This window comes from Leptinotarsa decemlineata, unplaced genomic scaffold (assembly GCF_025532065.1).
Source record: "Leptinotarsa decemlineata unplaced genomic scaffold, Ldec_3_MD MMD2_tig00000199_RagTag_RagTag, whole genome shotgun sequence".
Classification (NCBI taxonomy): domain Eukaryota; kingdom Metazoa; phylum Arthropoda; class Insecta; order Coleoptera; family Chrysomelidae; genus Leptinotarsa; species Leptinotarsa decemlineata.
The window spans coordinates 16,992,977-17,019,488 of record NW_027412544.1 but is presented as its reverse complement, the minus strand read 5'-3'; the positions used below and the strand labels follow the sequence as shown (position 1 = coordinate 17,019,488).

The window sequence follows — 26,512 nt, the reverse complement described above, 5'->3', positions numbered from 1 at the left end:
GATAGATTAGTATAAACTGTGCTGGGGTTTAGTAGTAGGCGAACCTATAAAAAATGAGCTACTTACAGTGAAACTCAGTACTGTAAACTATTGTTTTATATATTTACCATAGATTTTCATCAAGTATTGGCGAATTCTATCATATATTCAAAAAATATATTGGAAGTGATTATGAACAATAAACAATATTACAAAAATAAATAGTGACACTTTGCTGTATAGTTGTCAATATTAATGATAAAACTTCAAAATGTCATTAATATTTCAAGTGGATGAAAGATGCAGGGCTGAGCTTAGCAAACCACTTAGGATCTGCTCGAAATATTTGACATTCTAATGTTCAATTAATATTTCAATAATTATCGGGCTAGATTTCGCCATCCCCCACTGTTGTTTCAATCATATTTCAAATGCTTTCAATCATAATATGAATCTTGCCATAATAACTCACGCCAATGGCAAGGTGAACATTAAAAGACTGATATTTTGAACGAAACAACTGAAATATTGAAAACTGACACCAATTGTTAATTGTATCAAAATTAAACTTTTTCTAAAGTTCGATAAAAAGAGTAAAATAAATTCTAGGAAACATTTTTATTTATTAGTTTTTGTTTCAACTGTTCAGAATACATTTGAGAGTTGAATAGAATTGATTTCATATGTACAGTGGAAGTCATCTGAATTAAATACGTTTTGGTGTCTTTTGTGAAATCTACCAAGTGTCAGTTATATGGTTTACTATACAATCGATCAATGGACTTCTTGACAATTTCAAGTTGGAGTTGCAATATCATTGTTAACTTCAGTTAATTTTTTCAAAGATTTACAAATATTTTTTTGAAAAATTATAAAATACAGAAAAATGGCACAAACTATTATTTCAGACTAAAGATCACTAATCATATAAAATTGATATACTGGGCGATGCTTAAAACTAACACTTTAGATTATTATAAGCACATAAATAATTTGCATTATACTGATCCTGATTTTTCTATATTCAATTTATTATACCCTCCATTTTTACAAAGGTCCAGAGAGTGAATACTTTTAATTCGAATAAGCAAAACACAGTGTCTATGTTATATAATCTGTCCGACTGCCATATAAAACTTCAACCAAAATCAGTAAAGACATTGGCACGAAAGAGGTCATCTAGAATGAATAAATAAAAACAATTTCTGAACTATTTACAACAATAGTTTTCAGGCAGAAAAATAACAGGTAGTTCACAACTACATACACCAATTTCCTTGAAGAACCTTGTAAAAACTTAATAATTGTTAATTCGTATCACTGGAATGAAAAGAGATTTGTAAAAACTTGTAATCTACAATGTGTGCTCCTACTTGTATTCAATACAGTAACCTTGGAGCAGAAACCTGCAACTAAAACTATTTTATACAGGATTATTTGTCACATCTGAATGTTATACATACATAGATTTCCTTGACATCTATGTAGTCAATGAATCTAAAGTGTTACAATGAAATGCGAGATCAAAAATAAATATGATTTGACATATGCAATTTATTATAGTGGAATATTGTTGAATTGATATATGCAATTTATTATAGCGGAATTCATTAAATCAAGGCAGTTTTTCATGCACATTGTAACAAATAGCGTTGAAAGATAGATTTGAATTCATTTATACTAAATATATACTAAATTATCAAACTGAATTACTTCAACTTAATTATGGAAATGGTTTCCTATATAAATAAAATAATCCATATTTTGTTTTACAACCAAACTTTTCACAGGTAAAATATATGTATCAATCCATTTGTTATAATTTATTCAATAAATTTATGCACTCCTACCGTATCAAACAAAAGGAAGAGATTGTCTCAAAAATATATTCTAATATATGAGTCACAAAAGGTATTCTCAATGTAGGCATATATCGTCGCCTGAATGTAAGTATTAGGTAACTCCAAATTTTGCAATTTCTAGTTCTCTACAATTGCATATAGTCGAGAACAAGCCGAATTTATTGTAATAAATTCGGCTTGTCAAAGTAATTTAACGACATCTATAGTAGACACTGTAAAAAATAGATAAAATAAAATACGTGCTCGTTGTCATGTCATAAATGGGTAACTGAAGACATCTATTTTTTTCAGAACGCTCAGAAGATCGTTTATAGTGCAAAAAGTAGATAATTCAAGATAGCAGTTCTTCAGTTCAGGTTCAGGTATTGACATTCGTAGGTTAGACCGGTAACGCGTTCCTTAGAGTAATAATGACATCCAGAGCGTCCAAAATTCAGAGTATGGTGACCATGAACCAAGCAAAAGGTAAGTAAGTGTTAAAATTTGAAACAGTAACAGTTTTTATAATGTTTTCATGAAGTTAGGTTATGGAATTATGTTGAGATACCTACTTTTACATGTTATTTCAGATTTGAGTAATTTTGCAACTTTCGTGTATTTGATGTGAATTCTTAACCGTTTCAACTTTTTTTTTAGGTCTGGGTGAAAACATCATAGAGCCGAAGTCTATGAGCACTAGGTTGTACCACAATGAATTTAGGTCGGAACTAGACAATTTTTCCGAATCAGAATCGACTCATAGAGAATTTCCAGAAGTGTTTGTCGAAAACAAACAGAAGAGAGATCATACTCTGAAACATGGCTCAGCTCGTCTTCAACATGAATTGAGGAACGATTAGCTTCCACTTCCCGGACCGAGTCATGATGTGATACATCAAAAAAAAGACACAGGAGGGTCAAGTTCAGAACGAAGTAATAATAACTCTGTAGAAGTTTTTCGAACGGTTGCTGGTGATGACGGTGTCAGTGATTTTTCTCCAGATGAATCTGAATATTTTCCTAGTTATACTTCTTCTAATTCTGAAGAAACAGATCTCAATAATAATTTTTCTGACTCTGAGGTATCAAACTCCAGAAATAACTTAGTAGGAATGGAGGAACATCCAGAAGTGACTAATAAGCCTAGAAGGAAAAGAAGAAATCCAGACAATTGGCCGAGAAATATTAGAAAAAAAGTAGACTTTTAGGAAAGGAATACATTACAATGAAAGGGGAAATAAGACCTGCTATCCAAATGATGCTTCCTTGCAAGGAAACCTGCAGATTGAAATGTTCAACAATCCCAGAAGCTGAAAGGCTTAACATTTTCAAGGCGGCCTATTACGAACTAGGAGATTACTCACGACAACGAGATTTTATTCATGCCAACACGGAAAAAAATGTGAAAAAAACTAAAACCGAGCACCAGTTTAGGAGGAATTTCTCAATCAATTATTTTCTTCCGATTGATGGAAGCAGAAAAAAAGTCTGTAAAGTTATGTTCCTCAACACACTAGGAATTCGGAAAGGCGTTGTTGACATAGCTATAAAGAAGCGGTCAAACGAAAATATTGCAGCATTTGATGGTCGTGGAAAGGGCAAGAGTGGCACCTTAAATCCTGCTATAGTCCAAGACATAATGTTGCACATTAAAAGTTTTTCATGCGTTCCATCCCATTACTGCAGATCAGATATTGAACGAAAATACTTGGACTCGTCGTTAAATTTAGCCACCATATACAGGATGTACGTTCAATGGTGTCAAGAAAATGGAAAGTCAACGGCAAAGTTATCCACCTACCGAAATTGTTTCAAAGACACTTCAATCTGGGTTTTCACAGACCAAAAAAAGACCAATGTCGGATTTGTGGAGCCTTCGAAAGTGAAGCTGATCCAACAGCAGACATGAAGAAAAATTATCATGCACACCAAAAACTGAAGGATAATTCTCGAGAAGCAAAACGACTGGACAAAGACGCTGCTGTTGATAACAATAAGATCATCAGTTGCATCTATTTCGGTATTTTCAATCTCTTCCAAGTTCCATACAAGAAGTCAGGTGTTTCAGTGATCATTGTGGGGGTCAAAATCTCAATAAATATGTTGTTGCAATGTGTATGCATACAGTTCAAAAAACTGCCAACTTGAAATCCATTCATCTTCAATTTTTAACGCCTGGTAACACCGAGATGGAGTGCGACTCTATGCACTCCGCCATTGGCACCGAGTTTAAGAGAGTTGGGAAGGCTCTCTGGCCAGGTGATTGGAAAACTATCGCAAGAAGTGCAAGAAAAAAGGGCGATAAGCCCTATAATGTGCATGATATTCAGGGAACAGATTTCTTTGATTGGAAGACATTTGCTGATACTCAGTTAACCATGAGAAAAAAAGTTATTAACAATAAGCCTGTTCAATTTCAAAAACTGTACTGGTTCCGATTTAAAAAAGAAAATGTGTATCAATATGAGTGTAATGAGACTTTTGAAGTGGATAGTTTCATACAAGTGGATTGTAATAAAAAGGTTTTACGCCGGGAAACGACCAGTTTGATGCCGCTATCCTCGAGGTCATCCTATAACTGAGGTCAAATACAATGACTTAATGTCGTTGTTTTCTATGAATCCACCGGCATTAAGCCGTGACTATTTTGATTTTTACTACAACCTGCCACATAGGAGAACAGATGAGGAAGAGGAAGATTAAGATTACTGTTTATTTTTTGGGGATTTAACCAAATTCATCTGCCCAATGGATTTAATATCAACTTTATGCTAGAAATATTTTGGTTATCTCTGATATATTGGCATAATTTCATTAAGGTTCAAAATATAATTTCCAGTGCAACAAGTGGGTAACTTTTGTTTTTTCGTAAAAAAATGAGATTGTTTTTGTTTTTATTATTTATTTGTCCCTGTTCATGTACTCTATAAGCAATAATGAAACCTACAAAAAAAATTGAGTCATTTCATTGAAATCAGTTGCTTTCAGATCATTTATAAAACCAACAGAATTATGTTTTTGCCAATAACTGAGTTACCCAGTTTTTACACTCAGGCGACGATATGATAATGATCAATAAGGTATTCAACATATGATTCAATCCAGTGAAGTTCAGTCCAAATTTCATGAGTATTCACTTTTATGATTGGTTATCTGGCTATTCTACTTTGAGAAACAATAAAATCTTCATAAAAGAAACTGTAAATTTCAAATTTCATAGAATTCACTTCTAAATTTATCAAGAATGTGACCTTCTTGATAAATTTAGTGTGCTAAGATGATACATTTTACAAAAAATATATTCTATCGATGCCTACTTCATGGAAAATAAATTGTTTCGAACTAATAGAGGTTGAAGACTATGTTGATTTGCCAAACACTAGAGATCAAACATCAATTTGTAACAATTTCAGCCCACAGTTGTTGTTAATATGTCAGTTACTCTTTCATATGCATCAAATTCAGAATTTGAGCGAGCCTATTTATTTCTTTAAAATCTTTTTAATCTTTCATTTCACTTTGTTGCACCTTTCTTACAAATCATCCTGTATATTATATAAAATTCCTAACGACTCTGGCAATAAATAGCCTCATTGTATAATAAAAAATATCAAAATATAAACTTAAAAATATATGTACACTCCGTCATAAAGATTCGATATAATAATCTATTCAAATTTTTCACAAACTGACTGATATGAAGGAGACATTTTCTGATTAACAAAACTGCGCCTGGAGAGCAGAAAGTGGTAAAATATTGAAACATCAAAATGCATGAGATTAATAATAACAGGTTCACATTTGTCACTTTTACTAACCTACCCTCAAAGATCGAAATTTTGAAAACATCATTGCCTTGAAGTAGTTATCTTTGTTTCATTTTTGACTGGTCAGGATAAATGAATTACATTCATAAATTGTGATAATACATTGAATATTTAATAATAATAATAACTTAATAATCCCAAGAAACAAATATTTATGTTCAGCAACATCAAATGAAATTGAAAAATGAGTCTTGTTCATTAAATTATTCATTTCCAAAAACGGTAGAAGTTTTCTAGAATTTAGTTGAAAAATTAATATTTTTTTTATGTTTTCAGTGGGATTCGGGTTTTTATCTCACTTCTCCATTCAATTTCCATTCCTCCGTTTTTCGGAACTTTATTGAAAGAAAACTTTCAACTTTACTCTGAGAACTTTTTTCTAGTTTATGAAGATCGAATTATTTTCTGATTTCGAATTAGGCTAAAACAACTTTTTTATCAAAATCATTGAAAGTTCACAATTTTGAATCATTATTAATCACTTTCTCAATTAAAATGTTCTCTTCAATAACTCCAATAGAAAATGTTATAATTTTTCACAGAAAAATATGATACTCATTTCAAATATTTGTCAAACTTGAGATTTGGAAAGATTCACTCATCCAATTTTATGATTATCAGATGGATAGTAACCAATAATAATAATAATAATAATAATAATGTTCATAATAGAAGAGGATTAATTTGAAATTTTTATTGTCTACAGTAAAAATGATCAATCCATCAGAAAGCATTTGTTTAAAAGCAATAAAAATATTTATAACATTTAAAATATTCTGTGAAATAATTGATAACCCCAAACGATCTCTGGTCAACCAAATTACTTCAGAGTGTTTCAATAATATAAAATTCCCTTAATACAGTTTTGCCAAAAAGTTCGGCCAAAAATTAATATTTTTGAACCATAAGCACCTGATATGGAGATAATCCAATAGTTTGTGAAAAATTTCTAATACCGTCATGTTTTTAGTGTGTCCAGCACAATTACTAAGTACGTAAAGTTTCACTTAAAGCTAAAGAAAAGTAATTAAGCAATACTGTCTGTAGTATATGAGCCCACCACCAAAGCTATAAGGCACATTTCAGTGGTCTCCTCTAAGGAGTTCCATTAGGAGGTTGAAACTAGGTCCTTCGCCATCTTTCGATTTGATGGTTAACATTTCTTTTCCCACCTAAAAACAAGAATAACAATCAATAAACTTATCAGATAATTCATAAGTGCTAACTTGATAACGTTATATGCATATTGCACTACCCGACTACTAAATACTATTGACTACCTAAATACAAAATACACCATAAAATTATTATAAGGTGGTTTCTCTGCACCCATAACAGTGGAGTTTCTCAAGTCATATGTCATAATTAATGCAAGCACAGGCTTTTAAAAGATCACAAAATATTGTGGTAGCCACTTCACCAGAATTTATATAGATAATTTCAATAACTTCATAAAAGACGTGAACTGACATAAAGTGAGTGTATTTTATTCAACTAGGTATGTGAGTTTTCTTCGTCTCCTGAAGATGCCAACTTGGTTGGCGTCTTGGCACAAGTTGAGGGGTTTTGCATTTTTGGTGACTGGGAAAGATGTTTGTTTTGGAATAATTGGAAGACCCATTCAGATTCCTCTCTTTATGTGAAGAAATAAAAATGGCAGTTTTCAGGGAAAAATTGAGAATTATCATTGCTTCTAGTACAACTGAAAGATGCAGATTTGCAGATAATCCATCATATAATATTAAGAGTTTCAATTAGTTCATAAAAAATGGTGTCATACAATAATCGGCTATAATCAATTTCATGTTTTCGATATTGAAGAACTAATACTATGGATCAGAAAAATATTGCTAACCGTGAATAAAATTTCAATAATGTATAGAAAAATTGAAAAGAATAAAAAAGAATAGATAAAACATTTCAAAGCTAGCTTCTTCATAAGATTTTGATTGTTGGTATCTACAATCATTTATGGGTGATGGATTATTTGGATTTTTTTAAATAATAGAAGTCCAAGCCTTCTACACTCACTCCTCTCACCTCACCATATCTTACTACTAATTTCCTTCTCAACCTTATTTAATGACTCTTTATTATTTAGGGTCAAAAAAATTTCAATCACCTTTCTCTTGCCTTGAAAGAGAATCCCAACGAATAAAGTTCCGAGAAGATGTGAGAAGACCTATCATACCCTGGATGAATATCATCAAGATTCGTTCCACTGAAAACCCTTATTAACATATTTTAACACATTATACTTATTATATATGTTTTCATGTTTTTGTTCTGTTAGTGGTTAACGGAAAAACAGATTTTGATACAGATTTTTGAAACAGTTTTCAGTTATTTTTACATTGATGCTATAAGATATCATATTTCATATTTTACAAGCTTTTTCAATAAGAATGTACTTTAATGAACTGAATGAAAAGACTTTTGTCTAATTTCCACGGTTTCGGGTTTCATCCCATTTCATTATTATCATGAATTTCCACAAAATAAACAAGTCATCAATGATACGAATGAAAATGTACTTTTTCAGACAATAAAGCATATTCTTTCTCCCTTCCAAACATCTCACATTCAGCAAGAAATATTATCCAACGCAATAATAGAAGCCATGATATCAATCCTTAGCTTTTTCTTCAATACTGTTAAAAGTATTTTTATGCTACTTCATTGAAAGACCTAATTAACACCAAGAATCAAATAATATAGGAGTGATAGTGATCTTGTTTGTACAATTTTGTCTCAATACTTTTCAATTAAATATGTTTCAGTTTTCATCTAAATGTTTGGTAAAGAAATTGAGGAAGACAAAATGTATAATCCACAGGAAAAAGCATTTGTTTCATTTTAGGCTTCCAGTTCATATCTGAAAAAAATCTGTGGATTATCTAAACATTTTATATATAGTACGTTCATATCAATACTTAATTTTTCTTCCTTGTTATTATGAAAAAAATGTTTATTTTGATATTGGATGAGCAGGAATGAAAAAACGTTGTTTTTTCAAACAATAATAAGTCCAATTTTTTTTATAAATTCAATGGTTGGTAACTTATTGTGACTTTCATTATTTCTCCCGAATATTGGATGAACTTTTTACCGATTAATAAAGTCATTCAAAGTAAACAGACAAAAAGTACACTGTATGTAGACTGTAGTATAAATAAATAAAGAAACTTACTTGGCAAGTTCGCTGCAACTCGGGAATCCTTAGAAGCAATTCTCCAAATTTGGAAGGACTTTCGGGATAATGTGACAAAGTATAATCCTGAAGAGCTTTCAAAGCTTTTTCTTGTGAAACCCTTACCCTCTCAGCCTCCTTCAACTCAGAAGTGTCTGCAATTTAATTAGAAATATTTTAGTCATTTTAAAAGATCAATTCAAAACATCAACTTCTCTTTCACTGAATTTTTATTCTCCTGCAAAATATTATGGACTTGTGTATTGAAGTAGATGTAACTTTTGGTTGTTGTCAGTGATTGGAAAATAGAGAATGACTTTTCTTTGAATATCAAAAAACCAATGTAAATACACAATATGTAATTCATTTGTATTACTAGTTCTACGTTGACCATGACCATAGAAGCAATGATAATAATAATAACAATAATAATAATAATAATCTACGACGTATCCATCACACTTTAAGCCAAGGCGTGCTGCTGACCACCAAACAGCATTGCCTTGATAGGATACGAATGCTAGTGGCTGCTAAGAAGTCACTAGTGAGACGAGCGAGAAGTATCGCGGAAAACCTTAGGTTCCGCGAGAAACCTTCTCGCTTATTCCAAGAGCCTCCACGTGTTGTGGATAATCCGCCGACCGCTGATCAGGTGGAATCCTTCTGGAAGGATATCTATGAACACCCGCAGCCACTCAACTTAGACACTCCAGCCCTAGCGCAGTTCGAAGCTTTCAACAGAGAGCTTCGACAGCCTGAGCCCAATGAACTGCGCAACCCGATAACCCCGGATGACGTTCGAAGGGCCCTTGTTGGTTCCAAGAACTTTGCTGCTCCAGGCCCAGATGGGCTGAACACTTATTGGTGGAAAAAACTACCAAGTACCCACCGCCATCTGGCCAGAGTTTTCAACTCATGGCTGTATGGAGAGCAGCCGATTCCGGATTGGTTTGTCGAGGGGCGGACCGTTCTTATCCCCAAAACCGTAGATTTGTCGGTTCCTAAGAATTACAGACCGATAACATGCTTGAATTCGTGTTATAAGTTATTTACAAGCATCTTATACACACGAATACTCACCGCAGTTGACCGAGTGTTCGAACGGATATATGAGCAGAGAGGGTCGAAGAGAGGAGTCGCTGGATGTGAAGAGAACCTGCTCATCGATAGATGTGTAACGCAGGACTCGATACAATATAAGCGTAACCTCTCTATGGCCTGGATCGATTACCGTAAGGCATTTGATACAATTTCGCATGAGCTCATCTTGCATTTGCTCAGATGCCTTGCGGTACCCGATAACATAGTGAGATGCATTGAACAACTGATACCACTTTGGCGAACTCGCTTCACCATAACATCTGGTCAAGCAAGAGTCCAAACAGGGTGGGTCACTTTCAGAAGAGGTGTATTTCAGGGTGATTCCCTCAGTCCCCTTCTCTTCTGCATCTCACTATTGCCATTATCCGTTGCGCTCAGAAATACTCGAGGGTATAACTGTGGCACCCCTGGAAACCGGAGGCACAAGGTCACCCATCTGTTTTATTTGGATGATCTTAAACTTTATGCCTCTGGAGAGAAGGATCTCCATCAATCCTTGAGGGTGGTGGAAGAGTACACGCATGCTATCGGTATGAAATTCGGGATAGACAAATGTGCAATGGTTCATCTCAAAAGAGGACGATGCGGGGACTACGGAGAGGATGTGCAGCTCGTAGATGGAAGCATCCTACATCATCTGGATGCCGGAGAGACGTATACTTACCTCGGGGTGGAACAACGCCACTCACAAGAGGTAACTGCAGTGAAAAACTCTCTCCGCGGCAAGTATCAGCACAAACTTCGACAGATCTGGTCATCGGAACTGTCGGGGAAGAACAAAGTAGCTGCAACAAATATGCTTGCCGTTCCAATCTTACTCTAGTTGTTTGGAGTAGTGAAGTGGACTCGGGAGGAGCTGTATCAACTCCTCGTAAGGACCCGAAAAATGATGCATCTCTATAGGAGTTTGCATCCCAAATCGTCCGTTCCACGGTTGTACTTCCCCCGACAACAGGGAGGTCGTGGATTTTTGAGTTTGGAGTGTCTACATAACAGAATGGTACTGGATACAGCCTGTAAAGTCGTAAGGAGTTCGGATCCCCTTCCCTGCATGGTCCGTGACTATGAGAGAGCAGGAATTGGAGCATTTCTCCTTAGGGCAGCTGCTCGAGCAGCTGATGAACTCGGTATAGTATTCGACTCTGAACGAGGTAACTACAACCCTGTCACCGAGTTGGAACCCGTTCAGCAAAAAGCTCAGATAAAAGCCGCAGAGATCACCTTACTTCTGCGGAGACACAGGGATAAGCCGATGCATGGGGTCTTCTTCAATAACATTGAAGACCTTGGCTTATCAAAGCGCCTGACGTTCGCTTTTCTCAGGTCGAGTGGGCTGAAGTCGGAAACTGAGGGGTTCACCATGGCTTGCCAGGATGGTGTCTTCAACACCTTAGTCTACCGCAGTCGCGTGACACAAGGTGCAGGGCCTGCCGCGAGGCGCCCGAGGCCCTAATGCACTTGCTATCAGCATGTCCAGCATATGCGGTCTCGACCTATATACATCGACATAACGCGGCCCTAAGAGTGCTATATTACCATCTACGGCACTCTTACGGTATTGACGAGACACCGGTGTTGCCCTACGCTCCGGGGGATATTGAATCCGTTGTGGGGAACGAGAAGTGCCGAATTTATTGGAACTATTCGTTCCCCACCCTCAGGCTCATACAAGCTAACAAGCCTGATGTAGTCCTTCTTGACCACCAGACCAAAACGATATCTGTCGTGGAGTTTTCAGCTCCTGGCGAGACGAATATCGTCAGAAAAGAGGAGGAAAAACGGATAAAATATCGAGATTTTCTCTTCGAACTCAGCAGACTCTATCCAGATCACTCTGTCAAGATGGTCGTTCTGATTATTGGAGTCCTTGGTGGAATGATGTCTTCTCTACTCTCGAATCTCAAAATCATATCGGCTTGCCGCACTAAGGCAGAAATCTTAGCCGCACTGATGCAGAAGGCTGTCATTCTTGGCTCACTGCGTTTGCTCAGGGCACATGATTCTCGGACCCAATGATCACTTACCCCACGGTGTGGGGAGTGGTCAATGGTTGATTATGCTGGCACGCCCTCCCGAATGTATCGGGGCTTCGGGGGATAGATAGGGCCTGACCAGCGCACACTACGATGAAAAAAAATTAAATAACAATAACAGGTCTTCATTCCTAGAATGATACAATAAATATGTGTAAATATTTACTGACCCGGGAAAGACTGAAGATCAGTTGGTTGTATCAAAAGATGCAACTTCTGCTTTTCATCTTAGGCAAAAAAATAATGAAAAAAAAGTAGGAAGAAAAAAAAAGTTTTACAAATTGCAAGTTGGAAAATGAATGTACTAAATATATAATTAGGACAATAGTATATCAGACAGATATAAATGTACAGAAAAAGGGAAGAAGCAATGTTACGAATCACCATTCTTATCGACAATGGGTTTACATTAGATTTCCTTCAAATATTTTCGTTTCAATGCTCTTTTCAATTTTTTCAAAGACATCAGTTTAAATTCATCGGAGATTGATTTATACACTTGTGCGATCTGCTATGAAACAAATTTTTAAAATAATTATGTATGGTGTGTAGTCTTCCCCTGTAAGGAATGTTGATATTGTGAACATCTGAACGGTATGACAATTTCTTGTATAAATATTTGAGAGCTTTTTCGATGATGATTTTTAGATATTAACAAGCAGCATGTAATTATTTCTGTTTTGCTATATTGAGCCAGTTGGTACCGTTGAGTTTATGTGATATATGTTGGCCACGTCTGATGCCGTGTATTAAACGTAGGTAGACACAATTGTTTTGAACAACCTGAATTCTTTGCTTGTCTTCATAATCAAGGGATGACCCATAGATTGTGCTTCAAAAATTGAATCTGGATAATACAAGAAATTCACAGAGTATGGTTTTTACTTTTTTGTTAAGACATTGTCTGTTGGTATAAATTTGTTTGATGTTTATATAAGCAATATTGATACATTTATTGATGTGACGTATAATCACGTTAGAATCATAAATGGTACCCAAATTTTTTGCATGTTCAGTCGGTGCAACCACATCCTTATCTACAGTTAATTCGGTAGTTTGCGAAACTTGAGTACAAAGTTGTCAGATAATAGTCATGCATCACTGGAATATATAAATTTTGAAACATGACTTTGAATTCATTACCAGTTCTTCCACCAAAGAAAGACGTGACTTCAAAGAAGAAAGTAACACTCAGCAGCAAGACCATCAAAGTTTTCAGCTTTTGATAAGCCATGGGCTATGTATAACACTGACGAATTGAGACAGTAGCCAACACTAATGGATGGTTAAGATAAAACATGCGACTGCGCTAATTCTAACACTGTGACTTCAAGCATTAGAAACACTGCAGAACGTTCCAAGAAGAAGCCAAAACAAATATCAAAGAATATGGAAGCTCTGGAAATGCGATGAGAATTACAAAATTAAAGCAGAGATGGGTTTTGTGACTGCGTGCGGAAAAGACGTGTTTTCAATTTGGAAGTTACTTTTTTAGTCATGATTAAAGCCAAGGACGAATTGTAAAAAAAACGTAGGGAGAACATTTGACAATTACCATGGAAAATTGTTACCTTCAACCTAAAAACGTGAAATGATTTAAATTAAGGGTATGAATAAACTAGGCACATAATTTTTCAATATACAAAAACAGCTAATAACTTCACAGAGAACGGGAGTGTGAAAAATAGCGGTTATATATATATCATTTATATTTCAAAAAATGAACTCGCTCTAAGGGATCATTAGAAATGTACCAAAATCATTCAGTTAAGATGAAATAACGCCCTCCTTTCAAAATCCTATGCATTAAAAGGTTAAATGGAACAGTTCGTAAATAACACTGTATTTCAGGATTTTGGCTTTCTACTTCTCCATCTTTATACAAAAAAAGTGGGAATATTCCAAAGAAAAGAAGGAAGCAATCAATTTCAAAAAGGGAACTTTGTATAAAGATGTGTAGATCGTGCAAAGAAGTTACTTTCAGACACATACTGAAAGAAAACCCATTTCGAAACAGCTACTTTCATTGAATTACATGAAGAAAAAACTGTCGAAACAAATACTTTTATACGAACACTGAATTATACAATTTTTTGTACTTAAATTAAATACTTTCGAAACAAATCAAAACAAATTGAATTATACAAAAAAATTGTATAATTCTTTGTTCATATAAAACTTTTTGTTTCGAGAAAGTATTTTTCTTTCGTGTAATTCAAAATTTATATAAAGGTAGCTGTTTCGAGAGGGCTTTTCTTTCAGTGTGTGTCTGAAAGTTACTTATTTGCATGATCTTCATATACCTTTTTGAAATTGATTGCTTTTTTCCTTTCTTTGGAAGATTCTCACATTTTTTTATATAAAGATGGAGAAATAATAAGCCTTGCCTTTTAAAAAATGTATCTCTCCTAAACAAATACTTCTTTGAATTTGAACAAAATTCAGGAGCATTGAGAAAGCATTGTCTGAAAATTCCTTCGCCTCAACCTACTCTCAAATTATGAGAATGAATTCATACATACATCTACCTCACATAATTCACAATAATTCGATACTAGAACATCTCAGAGAAATAGTTTCACTCTCTCAGAGCCTATATCTTTTTCACATCAATTCAGTCAGCCTTAAAATCATACACACATCCTCAAAATAGTGCCTAATTTGATAACTCCTAACAAGCAAACAGAGTAGCAGAATTGTTCAACAGTTTTATGCAAATCCCATAAGAAGACAATAAACTTGAATAACGTCCAACTATCTAATACAGCCAAACTTCTAGGTATGGTGCTTAGATGAAATTTTGTCTTTAGATCTTTACATTGATCATGTGCGCAAAAAAGTGAGTCAGGCTATATTTGCAGGATGTCAGATTAAAAGAAGTGCTAAACTTAGATGGTATCAAGATTGTATATTATTCATTTGCCTATTCTCACATGGCTCAAAATATACTAATGTGGGGTACTTTTGTTGGTGAAAGATATGTGTTCATTCTACAAAAAATAATAATCAGAATTATATATGATATTGCATTGAGAGACAACTTTAGGGTTTGATTTTTGAAACATAAAATAATAACTCTACCCTGCATTTATATTTATAAAGCTCTGATTCATGTCAGATACAAAATAGTCAACCTTAATCACGAGTCTCTCACTCATAATTATGCAATGGGAACTAAACACTTAAACATCCCAAAACACAAAACGTCGACATTCAAGAAATCTCTCAAGTATAATGGCACTATATTTTTTAACTTATTTCTACAGAATATCAAGAACCTACATAAAGTATCTTCCAAGGACCGGATCAGAGAATTATTGACGAATATGGGGTTCCTGCAAAGGGGTGTGTTGATGTAATAAAAGACGAATCAACCAAAAAAAGAATCAGAATCAAGCTTAGGGAGCTGATAAACACTATCGGCTGTCTAGGCTGCCGCCAGACATTGATTCTCCACGTAATATTTAAAAAAAAAAACAGTAAAATGACCACAACAGAAATGTTAAAAATGATTCATCGGAATTTGTGAAGTATTAATAAAAACAGAAGCAACCCTAATAATCTAATTCACGACAATCAACTCAACAAAACTTACAAGCAAAATACACTTTTTTTATGAAAAAGAGTGAGAGTGATTTGGCTTTTTCATCAGGAAGGAGAGCCACAAAATTTTTATTAAAAATTATGATGTTTGATCATCACTTATTGTCCTTTTGGAAAAACTTTCTGTCTATACAATACTGGTTATCAGTATGTGAAGGGAATCCCCTATCTTTTTGAAGCCCTTAATTTGATGGAACCCTAAAGGAACATATGCATTGCACAAACAAAATTATATCAATAGAAAGTATGTCGCTACCGTGTTAAAAACCTTAATCATTTAATTCTACATTATAAATTTCAATCACCAAGTGATCATCATCAAGAGGAAAATTAAACAGTTTAAGATTAAACAGTTTAATCTTCCAAACATTGCTGTTGTTTCAGTGCAAGAAAAGTAAAACTTTTTTTGTGCTGTCTTCTAACCTATATATAAATATCCGCACAGTAATTTCTACCCATTTGATTCACTCTCATTACTAATACATTTCTTTGCAAGAAGTATAATCATAAAACTAATTCCACAATCACGAGAAAATTTGTGTTTAGAATCACTTCGAGTTGGACTGTCAAATTGCTCATAGATTAGAGCTAAAAGAAATAGGAGGAGAATCGAAATAATAAAATTGAAGCAACTATACTAGTGTCAACTTGAAGCAGTTATCAACGACCTTTTACAAGTATGGGGTAGATGAACTAGTTGATTTTACATCTGCAGAAAATACTCAAAATCTCAAATCATAGGAAGAAGGAAACCACCAAATTATAATGAAGTTCATTATTTTTCATAAATTGGCCTTAAACCAGTTGAAAATGCAAAGGAATAATGTAATATGATAATTATGTAATATAAAAATAATTCTGAAAAAGGGGGTTGGTTGGGTAACAGGATCAATAAAAAAAAAAACAATTGTATTCTTGCCAAAGTTTCGAATTTAATTAAATTCTTCTTCAGGGCTCGAAAAGTAATTTTTTCGTGTTGATGATAATACTATTTTAAAAATCATCAGACATATTAGATACGTATTTGAAAAATAAAAATAAAAAACACATTGCAAACAACAAATTTTCGAGACAACACATAACCGATAATGTGACAATACATCACAAATAATGTGATATTATTTTTAATATTGTTTTTTTGTAATAGTCGTTATAGACAGAATGATTAATTGAATAGTAAATAGATACAATAAATAAAAAGTATTCTTTTCAAAAAGCATAAATATAATCAGTTTACTCTATTTTCGAAAGAATCGACCATAATCTCCCAACAACACTTATCACATTCAAATAACTCCACGTACCATTATTGGTCAACAAAATAAGTCCGAATACCATTATTAGCCAACATAGAAAGAGATTGAAACAATCCTAATTGGTTTTGGTTAGGATCAAGCAGAAGAGTCATTTTGGAAGTAATAATTTGAAGAGGGAGGGGCAATGTTGCGAATGTGGCAAGTGGAAAATCCAACTCTAACAGTAGTTAAGCGACTCTTTTTGCGTTTAATTACACAAAATGCGTGTAAATTTGATGCATTTTGTGTCGTTTTAGCTATGACAGCTATTTACAAGCCAATTTGAGAGACTGGCTAATGAAATTCAAAACCAAAGAAGCAGAGAGGATGCAAATGGTGTCATATTTATCCCTCTAGAATTATTCTGACATCAAGATTTGAAATAGCCATCTATCCAATATAAACCTGAGTTCTCACAAGTTAGTATAGTATCTTAACTCTAACATTGGTTTATACTTTTGTATAACTGTGTATATATAATAATAATAAAGGTCTTTTATTAATTTTCAGTTATATTCATACATGTGAACTAAAAAAGTAAATGGGCGAGATTCAGTATGGCAATCGGCACCGGAAGGTCTCAAAGTTTTCATTAAATAATTATATTGGTTTAGATTTAGGCATTTCAAACATGTTTGATGAGTTTTTATTTCTGTTTGATTGTTTTTGGGTCCTTAATATGAGACATTAACACAGTGCCACACTGCAAGTTCGTAATCGAGCTCTATGGAAGTTGGAATGTGATGTTGTGCAAGCAGTTTTGTTAGTCATTTGTTCTTATGTTATCATTGTGAGAAAAAGAGTAGAACAAATATGTAAGATCCAAATAGTGATGTATTGCATGTTCCAAACATTGCATGTTTGACATGTATTTTTTATTGGGTGAAATAAAAGTTTACAATGTATATAATCAATTAATATTTTACTGAATCAAACTGCATCTAGAAAATTTTTCTGTGAAATATTAGGTACATTGAGCATAAATGTGAGCGAACATTTGTGTCCAAAGGTAGGAGATGTTTACGCAGATTGCGAAGAACTGAAAATCATGCGTTTGCCGCCGAATTGAGGCATTTTACAAAACCAAGCCATCCTCTTAGAAAAGGTCTCATGAATGCTACGCCGTCTTGATGATACATAATGTCACCGGACAGTGAGGCACAGCGTTACTGCCAAGTCATGCTCAACGTGTTGAAGGCCTTGAATAGTTTCTCTGTATTCATTAATTTCATTGAAGTTGAACTCATAATATGTGGTGATTCGATGTTCACTAATGCTGTGTTAGTTGCAGAAGAAAATCTTCTAATGCAAATTGTTTAAACTCTTCTTCTGATGACAGTCAGTCGTTTCTGGGACTTCGAGATATAACCTTCATCCTCACAGTCAATACATATACCACTGATGATGTTTGCTACAATAGCAAATGAAACATTTGGTATTTTAGGTTTCACTCCACCACGCTATACCAGCCCGGATTGTTTTATCTTTGTGATTCTGTATGTGAAAGAGAGTGTTCTTAGATAGTTATAAATATTGTAACTGTGTTATTGATTTTATTTATTGTGACAATTTGTCCCTCTAATTTTATGTCCTAAGGATGCAAATAAATTTCGCAAAAAGTTGACATATTACGAAAACTCTTTTTCTCTCAGAAATCGTTTTGTTCATAATTTGAAAAATTTCCCGCTCATAATGAGATAACTTGGAGTCCCACTGATGACCCCCGTATTGTACTTAATAATGAGGGGAATGTTGAACCAAGCTGGAAAGGTAGGGCCCAAATGGAATAAAAGGTCACGAACATTTTGTTTTGAATAGAAGTAAATACACTTACCAGAAGTAAGGAGAAGAATAACTTTCATTGCTATATATTCATACTGATCAACCCTCAGTCTTCTAAGTTGCTCTGTAAAATTCAACATTCTCTCTATACAAGGCTGCATGCCCATTTCCCTAGCTTGTGCAAGAGTTATGCTTTTTCCAAGAGATACTCTTATCTCGCCTGGAGTAGACATTGATCGAAAGCAGCATGAAAATAGAAGGAGCTCACACCAGGAGTTGATAAGCAAACAAATTTGGTCATCAATCTGAAAATTTTTTTGAAATTATTTTGTTTTCATAAGCAAGTATTTCGTATGTATAAATCTAATTGGAACACTCATTAAACTGGCTGATCTCACTTTTTAGTTTAACATAGCTCCATAAAAAAATGTAATACTTTTAAAAATGGTATGTCCTTTTTTTATTTCAAAGATGAAAATTTTCCTTGTTTATTTGAAGATAAATAGTGAAAATATATTTGGTGATATAACAAAACCCTACCACTTGAGTTTTCTTAATTTTCTTAGGTGAATAGTACACATTATATTGAAGTTTTTTGTCCATGTAGGTAAAATGCTAATAGTTTTTAGTACTCTTGAAGGAATCCAGTTATTTTGAATCATCAACATAATGAATACAGGCAATCAACTAAACAAGTTGAGCCTAAATTTTAAAAGCACTTCACTTATAAAATGGGTTCAGGAAGAAGGGGTTATAAACACAATGATCTACTATCAAATCCATGCTTGAACTTGGGAGAGCATTAAATAATTGAAATTGTTTTTTTTTGTCTAATTTCTATTCAATAAGTACTTTGTAGAGTAAAGTCTATTTGAAATCTTACCACTTCATACAGTTCAAAAACTAGTAGATATGAAAATTGTATTGATCATTTTATACATAGAATGAAGGTGAAAATTTTCAGATATAAACCAAATGAGTGAATAGTAAATATAACATTGGTATAGTGAGTATGAATACGGCATAAAGTGTGCAAAAAAATTATTTTACTCGATAGTGATTTGGCCAAATTTATTCACACTGTGATATATGCTCATAACTATGATTTTTTTCCAATTCATTCCTCATTGTTTTCATTTTATATTTGCTTTAAATTACTGAGAAGATAATTCAATAACTTCTTGTTCTGGATGATAACCAAAATTTTAGCAAGTATTAAAGTACGTATAAGGAAGCAAATGAGTTGTGATTGACATGCACTATATGTTGAATTGGTATTGAGAATACTGCTTTAAAAAATGTGTGACATATTTCCAGAACGTGAATGGGAATCAATTTTGTGAAGAGTAATCAGCTTTTTAATACTTATGATGCACTGTTTGGAACCTTTGGTGTAGTAATGAATACTCCAGTAATATTCAGTTTTTTAATAGCGATATCTCTCTCAACAACCAAGCTGTTAATCGTTTACATATATGATCGATGTGGCTGCCAAATTTCAATTTCTAATAAATGTTCTGTCCTTAAATTCTTCAATTTTTTTTTAGTTTTCAAGTATATTTCACCTACATTTGTTGATAAAGCCCTTCTTATTACAAACGGTATTGATATATAAAAGGGCAACTGTTTGCTCAAAGAGAAATGTAAATTTACTGCTGATGTCAATATTGACTGAGTCATTGATATAAGTGTAGATCAAAGGAGTTGGAATGGATCCTTGCGGATAACCAACACCGTCTATGGAAGTCAATTTATTAGGAATTTTTTAATTTTTAATTCAAACACATCTATATTATCCTTCAAGAGTGAAATTAAAATATGGTGCTCTATAATAATATCCCCGATCATGTATTTTTAATGATTTCTTTCTTTTTTTCACGTTTCGTTATATTTCAGTCCTTAGTCATAAAATAAATTTGTTCAGAAATATAAACAGAGTATTCCTTTTTGAACTCTTGTTGAAGTAAAAAGTTATTGAATGAACTCTTAACTGCTATTTTCATTAATGCTTTGTAAAAACGTTAAAGGCTGTTTTTAGAAAGAAATACCTTTTTTCTACAAAAATGACATTACAGGAACTTCGGTAAAAAGCTGATAAAAAGTTACTTTCTTTGTGTTGACTTGTCATCAACTTCTAGGTCTTCTATATCAAATTTAAAAAAGTACCTAGCATCAACCTCTATAATCTCTTTGTTTGAAGGTGGTTGACAATGTTTCGTGGTTGATTTAATCAGTTCAGACTTCCATTGTCTAATATAATAACTGACAATCGTCAGTTATCACCCGAAGACGATTGTGGATACTTGGTTTGGAATCTTTTAATTTTTATTTATCATTTTTTGTTAATAATATTTTTTTATTTTCAGCTTTTATTATTATTTCAATTTTTTATTTTTTTGGTTGTTGACTTGTATGTTATTTCTTTGTAATTTCAGTTTTTTTTGTTTAATAAAATTGTTATTTTCGGTTAATCTTTTCAATTTTTTTTTAGGGATTTCAAATCAATTTATATTATATTAGACAATAGAAGTCCGAATTGATGAAATACTCTATAATCTCATTTAAGATTTAAGGATTGCACCCTGTCAAAAATATAGAAAATAACAAGGTTGAAAATATGCTTAATATCCACCAATATAGATATTAATGCTTTCTCAAGACACGTACAACATATTGCTAATAGTTAAAATTTTACACAAGAAAAATAACGTACCGAAATATTTTTGAATAATGGAAGACTCTTACACCACTTTACAATCTTGTAAAGTCTGTGGTCAGCAATATTGCAGAGATTCGCAACGAAATCTGGATTCGTATCTGTTGAACCAGCCAATGCTGTCCCGGCCAATAGTGGATGGGTAGAAAGATTATGTACTGCCCCGCTAGATCCTTCTTTCCCCAGATGCCCTTCGGTACTCAGCTTGTTTAGTTCCATTTCATTGTAGTGCCATAGGTGCTCCACATCCATTATTTCCTAAAAATAGAATTAAAAGTACTTTTTTGATTGATTTGTGAACAAAAATGCACAATCTTAGAAAATATTTCAATGAATATTTGGACTGCAGCTGAATTTTCTGCAAACAATATTTTTTTGTTCAAAAAAAATCCATTAACATCTGGAAGGGCCAGGGGGAACAAAGATGAAAGTCACTTTTTCGTCGATTTTGAGATATTAGCGCTATCTAAGGGCTATGAAGGAGTACTATCATCTGGTAGAACAACAAGGGGGAAAAAAGATGAGAATCGTTCGAAATGTGCATGAAAAGATTCGGGGTAAGGGGGAAAATAGATGAATGGCACAAGCGCGGATGGAAGAAAGATGAATGTCAATTTAAATGCCCGGGCCACCGGTAAAGACCAGCAGTCCCATTGGTCCTTCTCGAGACCAACAATCAGTCGAAAGGGTAGGGGAGCTGGAGTCCAAGCCTGAACAAATCGAAGATGACCTTCTGAGAGACAAGCAGTGTTGCGGAACCTTCCTCGCAATCAGCTTATCACTTGTTGAATCGCGTAGTGCTAAATTCATATTGTTTTTGTGGCTTATTGTTTTTCCTGAATTGTTGGTGAATAAAAAAATAATATTGGATACCAGCATCATGGATACTCTGGATTCTGCAGAGAGTAGTGATGAGGTGGGAAAAGTTCCGACCAAACTGACAAAAAGGAGGAAACCGACTGGGAGAATGAATGAGGTTATGAAGAAACTAAGCCTCTCTTCGCATGAACCAGGACCTGACTGTAAGTGTTCTCGGCTTAAATGTTTTCAAACTGTATCTGAATTTGCGAGGATGAAATTGATAAAGGAGTTCAACGAAATTAAGTCCTATGACGAACAAAGTTCCTTTCTTTCTGGACTTATTACTGTGCTACCCGTGCAGAAACGAAAGAGCATGGAAGGCAGTAGTCGCGAAAAAAAGGCTTCTTACGCTTTTAGAGTGAGGGTCGATGGGACCAACAGAGATTTACCTGTTTGTTTCAAGGCGTTCACGTCTATTTTTGGTATAACGCCTAAACGAGTTCAGACCATTCAACAGTCATTAACTGAGAAGGGTTGCAGTCCCAAAGATAATAGGGGTAAACATGCAAATCGACCTCATAAAATCACGGTGATGGATTTCATAAATTCGCTGAAGGGACGGAAATCCCATTATTTTTTAAACGATTCGGACAAAATATATCTACCCGAAGATCTTAATTTGTCCAAATTGACCAAGATGTATAATGAAATTCACAAAGAGAACATCGTACATTATGACACATTCCGATCAATTGTCAACAATGAATTTAATATATCGTTCGGCTATCCGAGAAAGGATACCTGCAGCACGTGTGACGCCATCAGGTCTCAGAAATCAGCGATTGAATCAGGAACCGCAACCACCCTTCCAGACTCGCAAAAAATATTTGATCCCGAAAAGGATATACAAAAATTGGAAACTGAGCACAAACTTCACCACCATCAAAAGCTGAAAAATTTCATTCAATTAAAAGGAATTTCAAAAAAATTAGTAAAAGGAATCATGCTGTTGCTGCCATTGCCATGGACTTTCAGAAGAATCTACCTACCCCCAACATAACGACCAACGACGTTTACTACAAAAGACAGCTAAACTTTTACAGCTTCAACATCCACGTTCTGTCTACCGGAGATGCAGCTTTTTACACGTACGATGCGAGCGTTGCCCGTAAAGGATCCGACGATGTTTGCTCCATGCTCGATAATTACGTGACCAATTTTTTGTCTGAAGAAGTTCATAATCTCGTCATATTTTGCGATTCCTGTACTGGGCAGAATAAAAATTATACCCTAATTCGATACCTTCATCATTTAGTGACTGAGAAGCATCGTTTCGACAGTGTTGAAGTATATTTTCTCATTCGAGGGCATTCATACCTCGAATGTGATAAAAACATGAGTTACATCAACCATCAGACTTACGTTGAGTTGCCCGATGAATGGAGTGATGTTATAAGAAATAGCAGAGAGAGGCCGTCGCCCTTTGCTGTGATCAACTGCCAGCAAGAACTTTTCAAGACATGGACAGAATTCTTGACGCCTATGTACTTGAAAAATTGCCCCTTTCCCACTAGGCCCGTGCGTTGTTTAAAGGTCATGAATGAACATACTTAAAAAAAATTTTCACTGGTTGTTACATGGACGCTGAAATCCTTTGGAAGCCACCAAAAAGGGGAAAAACGCAAGAAAACATCCTGCTCCACGTAGACCTTTCACTAACCTGTATGATGGACCATTGCCGATTTCTCAACCAAAGTTCAACGACTTGCAACACCTAAAAAGATTTTTGGTTAACCCTGCCGCGAAGGCGTTCTTTGAGAATTTGCCCACCATCAATCCAGCAGCTGTTCACGATGACAGCGAAGATGTATACCTGGATTACCCAGATGAATAAATTTTCATAAAATTTGTTGTTCATTGTCAGTAAAATATAAGTTGTTCATTAAATTCATCAAGTTTTTTTTTCACCTTCATCATTTCACCTAGGAGCTAAATGGAACTGCATATATTGATTACTAAAATCTATTAGGAATAATGCCTAATAGATGTTAGTTATCAATATCAATTATTGTTAATATACTAAAAAAAAGGTATGATTATATTACAAAAGGAGTTATTAGAAATCAATCTTTGTTTTTCATTTTTCTCGAAATCACTTTTTGGCCACTTTCATCTTTTTCCCCCCCTGGCCCTTCCTATATTTGAAATTCTCCGGCCAATTCAATCCAATGGTATGTATCGGATACCACAAGAGTGCACCATATTCTACATTACTCAAAATTTGAATACCACCAGAGGATAGTGCACATTTCATTTCGAACAGCATATAAGGTAGGCCAAGAAATATGCAATCCCTTTGAAAATAAAATACTTTGATAACAAAAGAATTGAGAGAAATTTGAATTGGTGGCCAAAGTTTGAATATGAATATAAACTTCTACGATATTTGATGTAATTGGCCGATACTTGATGAAAATCTATAACATATTTATTGTGAGATTTTCACTGGACAGTTTACAAAACCGCAACTACTGCAGCAAGTGTTTTGTTGTACAATAATTTTTTTAAACGTTCTCAAACTCTACATCTAGAGTATCAAAACGTTTCAGAAAGCTATTGCATAGCAAAACAAGTGTTACTTTGTAAACTGTCCAGTGAAAAATGTGTTACTAGTAGAACTTTTCTAAATAACATGTTGTATTTTTACCAATGAATGTTCTGTGTATTCTTGAATGAATTCAATATTTTTTTATCTTTTCTGTATGCTGATGAACTTGAGGCTATTTTAAATGCATTCAAATTTCAATTGTGCAATTAATACAAAAAATCCCATTGGTTGCAAACTTGAGGATCACAATTTTAATAACATTGATGATATACTCATAAACTCTTTATTTGGCTTCACCAAAGCATTTTCAGTAATATATTCATGTTTGATAAGTTATTAATATTTATTGCTATATCACAAGTACCTCATAATTTTTTATATACATTTCTGAATAAATATGTTAATTTGATCAATAGCGTAAATTTCTGAAGAGAGTGGTGTGATGACTGCTATCTAGGACCTTCCAAATTATTTTTTTAGTTTTAAGTGTACATTGTCTACATCATTATTATCTTCCTTTTTTTCAATACAACCATTCAACATTTTTGCCACTTATTTTATTCTCAAGTTTTTAGTTTCTAATTTTGTTACTCAATTCTTCTCATTCTGTTTAGTTCATTTAGTGCCTTAGTATTACACGGTAATATGTACTCCGCCATTTTGTGGCTGCGGCCATCTTGAATTTGCATCTCTTTAAAAATGTACTACTATTCTATTATCAAGTCTGTCATTTGATACCCATATTGAGGTAGTTGTGAAAAAATATGTAATTCGCCATTTTGTAGCTGCGGGCATCTTGAATTTGCATGTTTTTAAAGTGTACTACTATTCTACTAATCAAGTCTGTCATTTGATACCCATTCTGAGGTAGTTGTGAAAAAATATGTAATCCGTCATTTCGTAGATGCGGCCATCTTGAACTTGCACCATATTCAAAAACAATTTTTAATCCGCCATTTTATAGCTGCGGCCATCTTGGATTTACAATGATACAGAATGTATTAAATTGTATTGTCATCAAAACTGAATGAGTGTACCAAATATCAGATCAATCTGTCAACAGAAAGGGATCAAACTTTGATGACTAAATTTGACTCAAACAAACAAACGAGGCAAGCTAAATAAAACCGTTTAAAATATCCCATTAGTTGCGTTACCTGCAATAATGGTGGGACACCTTGGGAACCTGGATATGTAGTTCTTTTTTGATGTGAGAGACTGGAATCTGGAGGTTCTAATTTCACGGTAAGCCCTGAATGGCTTTCACCCATTCCTTGTCTCAAGTCAGTCGTACTCGCCCTGAGTTCTGCATGGTTGGTTAAAGATGGTGGCAAAGAATATGAACATTGATATGTTGACCTTCCTCCTCTAGTTCTATCTTCACGAATTGCTATTCAGAAAAAAGTATCTACATACAGAAATATGAAAACTGTTGTGTGTTTTTTTTACCAACACATCATTGAAAAACTATGAATTATTGAATAAATGGTGAATGACTATTAGTTATTTCTAGCTCTTTTTCTCGGCTTTTTGACCTTTCACAATATGAAAAATGAACAATGCCAAATCCACAGAGGATCTGTTGAAGTGTAATAAAAAAATAATAATAAAAATAATAAGTTAGTCACTAAATCGATTATTCTGTTTATATTATTTAATAACTTTTTATTACACATCAACAGATTCTCTCTTGATTTGGATTTGTTAATTTTTCAGATTGTAGAAAGTTGAAAGGC

The 26,512-nt window shown here is 33.9% G+C and overlaps 1 protein-coding gene across 2 annotated transcripts in view; it reads right to left on the bottom strand.

The window, feature by feature from the left end:
- Nucleotides 1-864: 864 nt before the first annotated feature.
- The window catches only part of Hr39 (Nuclear hormone receptor FTZ-F1 beta), a 146,023-nt gene continuing 120,375 nt past the window's right edge, over nucleotides 865-26,512 (bottom strand). For both annotated transcript variants that reach the window (XM_074173081.1, XM_074173082.1), the window contains exons 8-12: nucleotides 25,934-26,166; nucleotides 21,365-21,625; nucleotides 18,704-18,956; nucleotides 8,838-8,992; nucleotides 865-6,819 (exon numbers count right to left, since the gene is read on the bottom strand). In XM_074173081.1, the coding sequence (XP_074029182.1) occupies nucleotides 6,730-6,819; nucleotides 8,838-8,992; nucleotides 18,704-18,956; nucleotides 21,365-21,625; nucleotides 25,934-26,166 (992 nt within the window). In that variant the 3' untranslated portion in view covers nucleotides 865-6,729. The remainder of the gene's footprint in view (nucleotides 6,820-8,837; nucleotides 8,993-18,703; nucleotides 18,957-21,364; nucleotides 21,626-25,933; nucleotides 26,167-26,512) is intronic.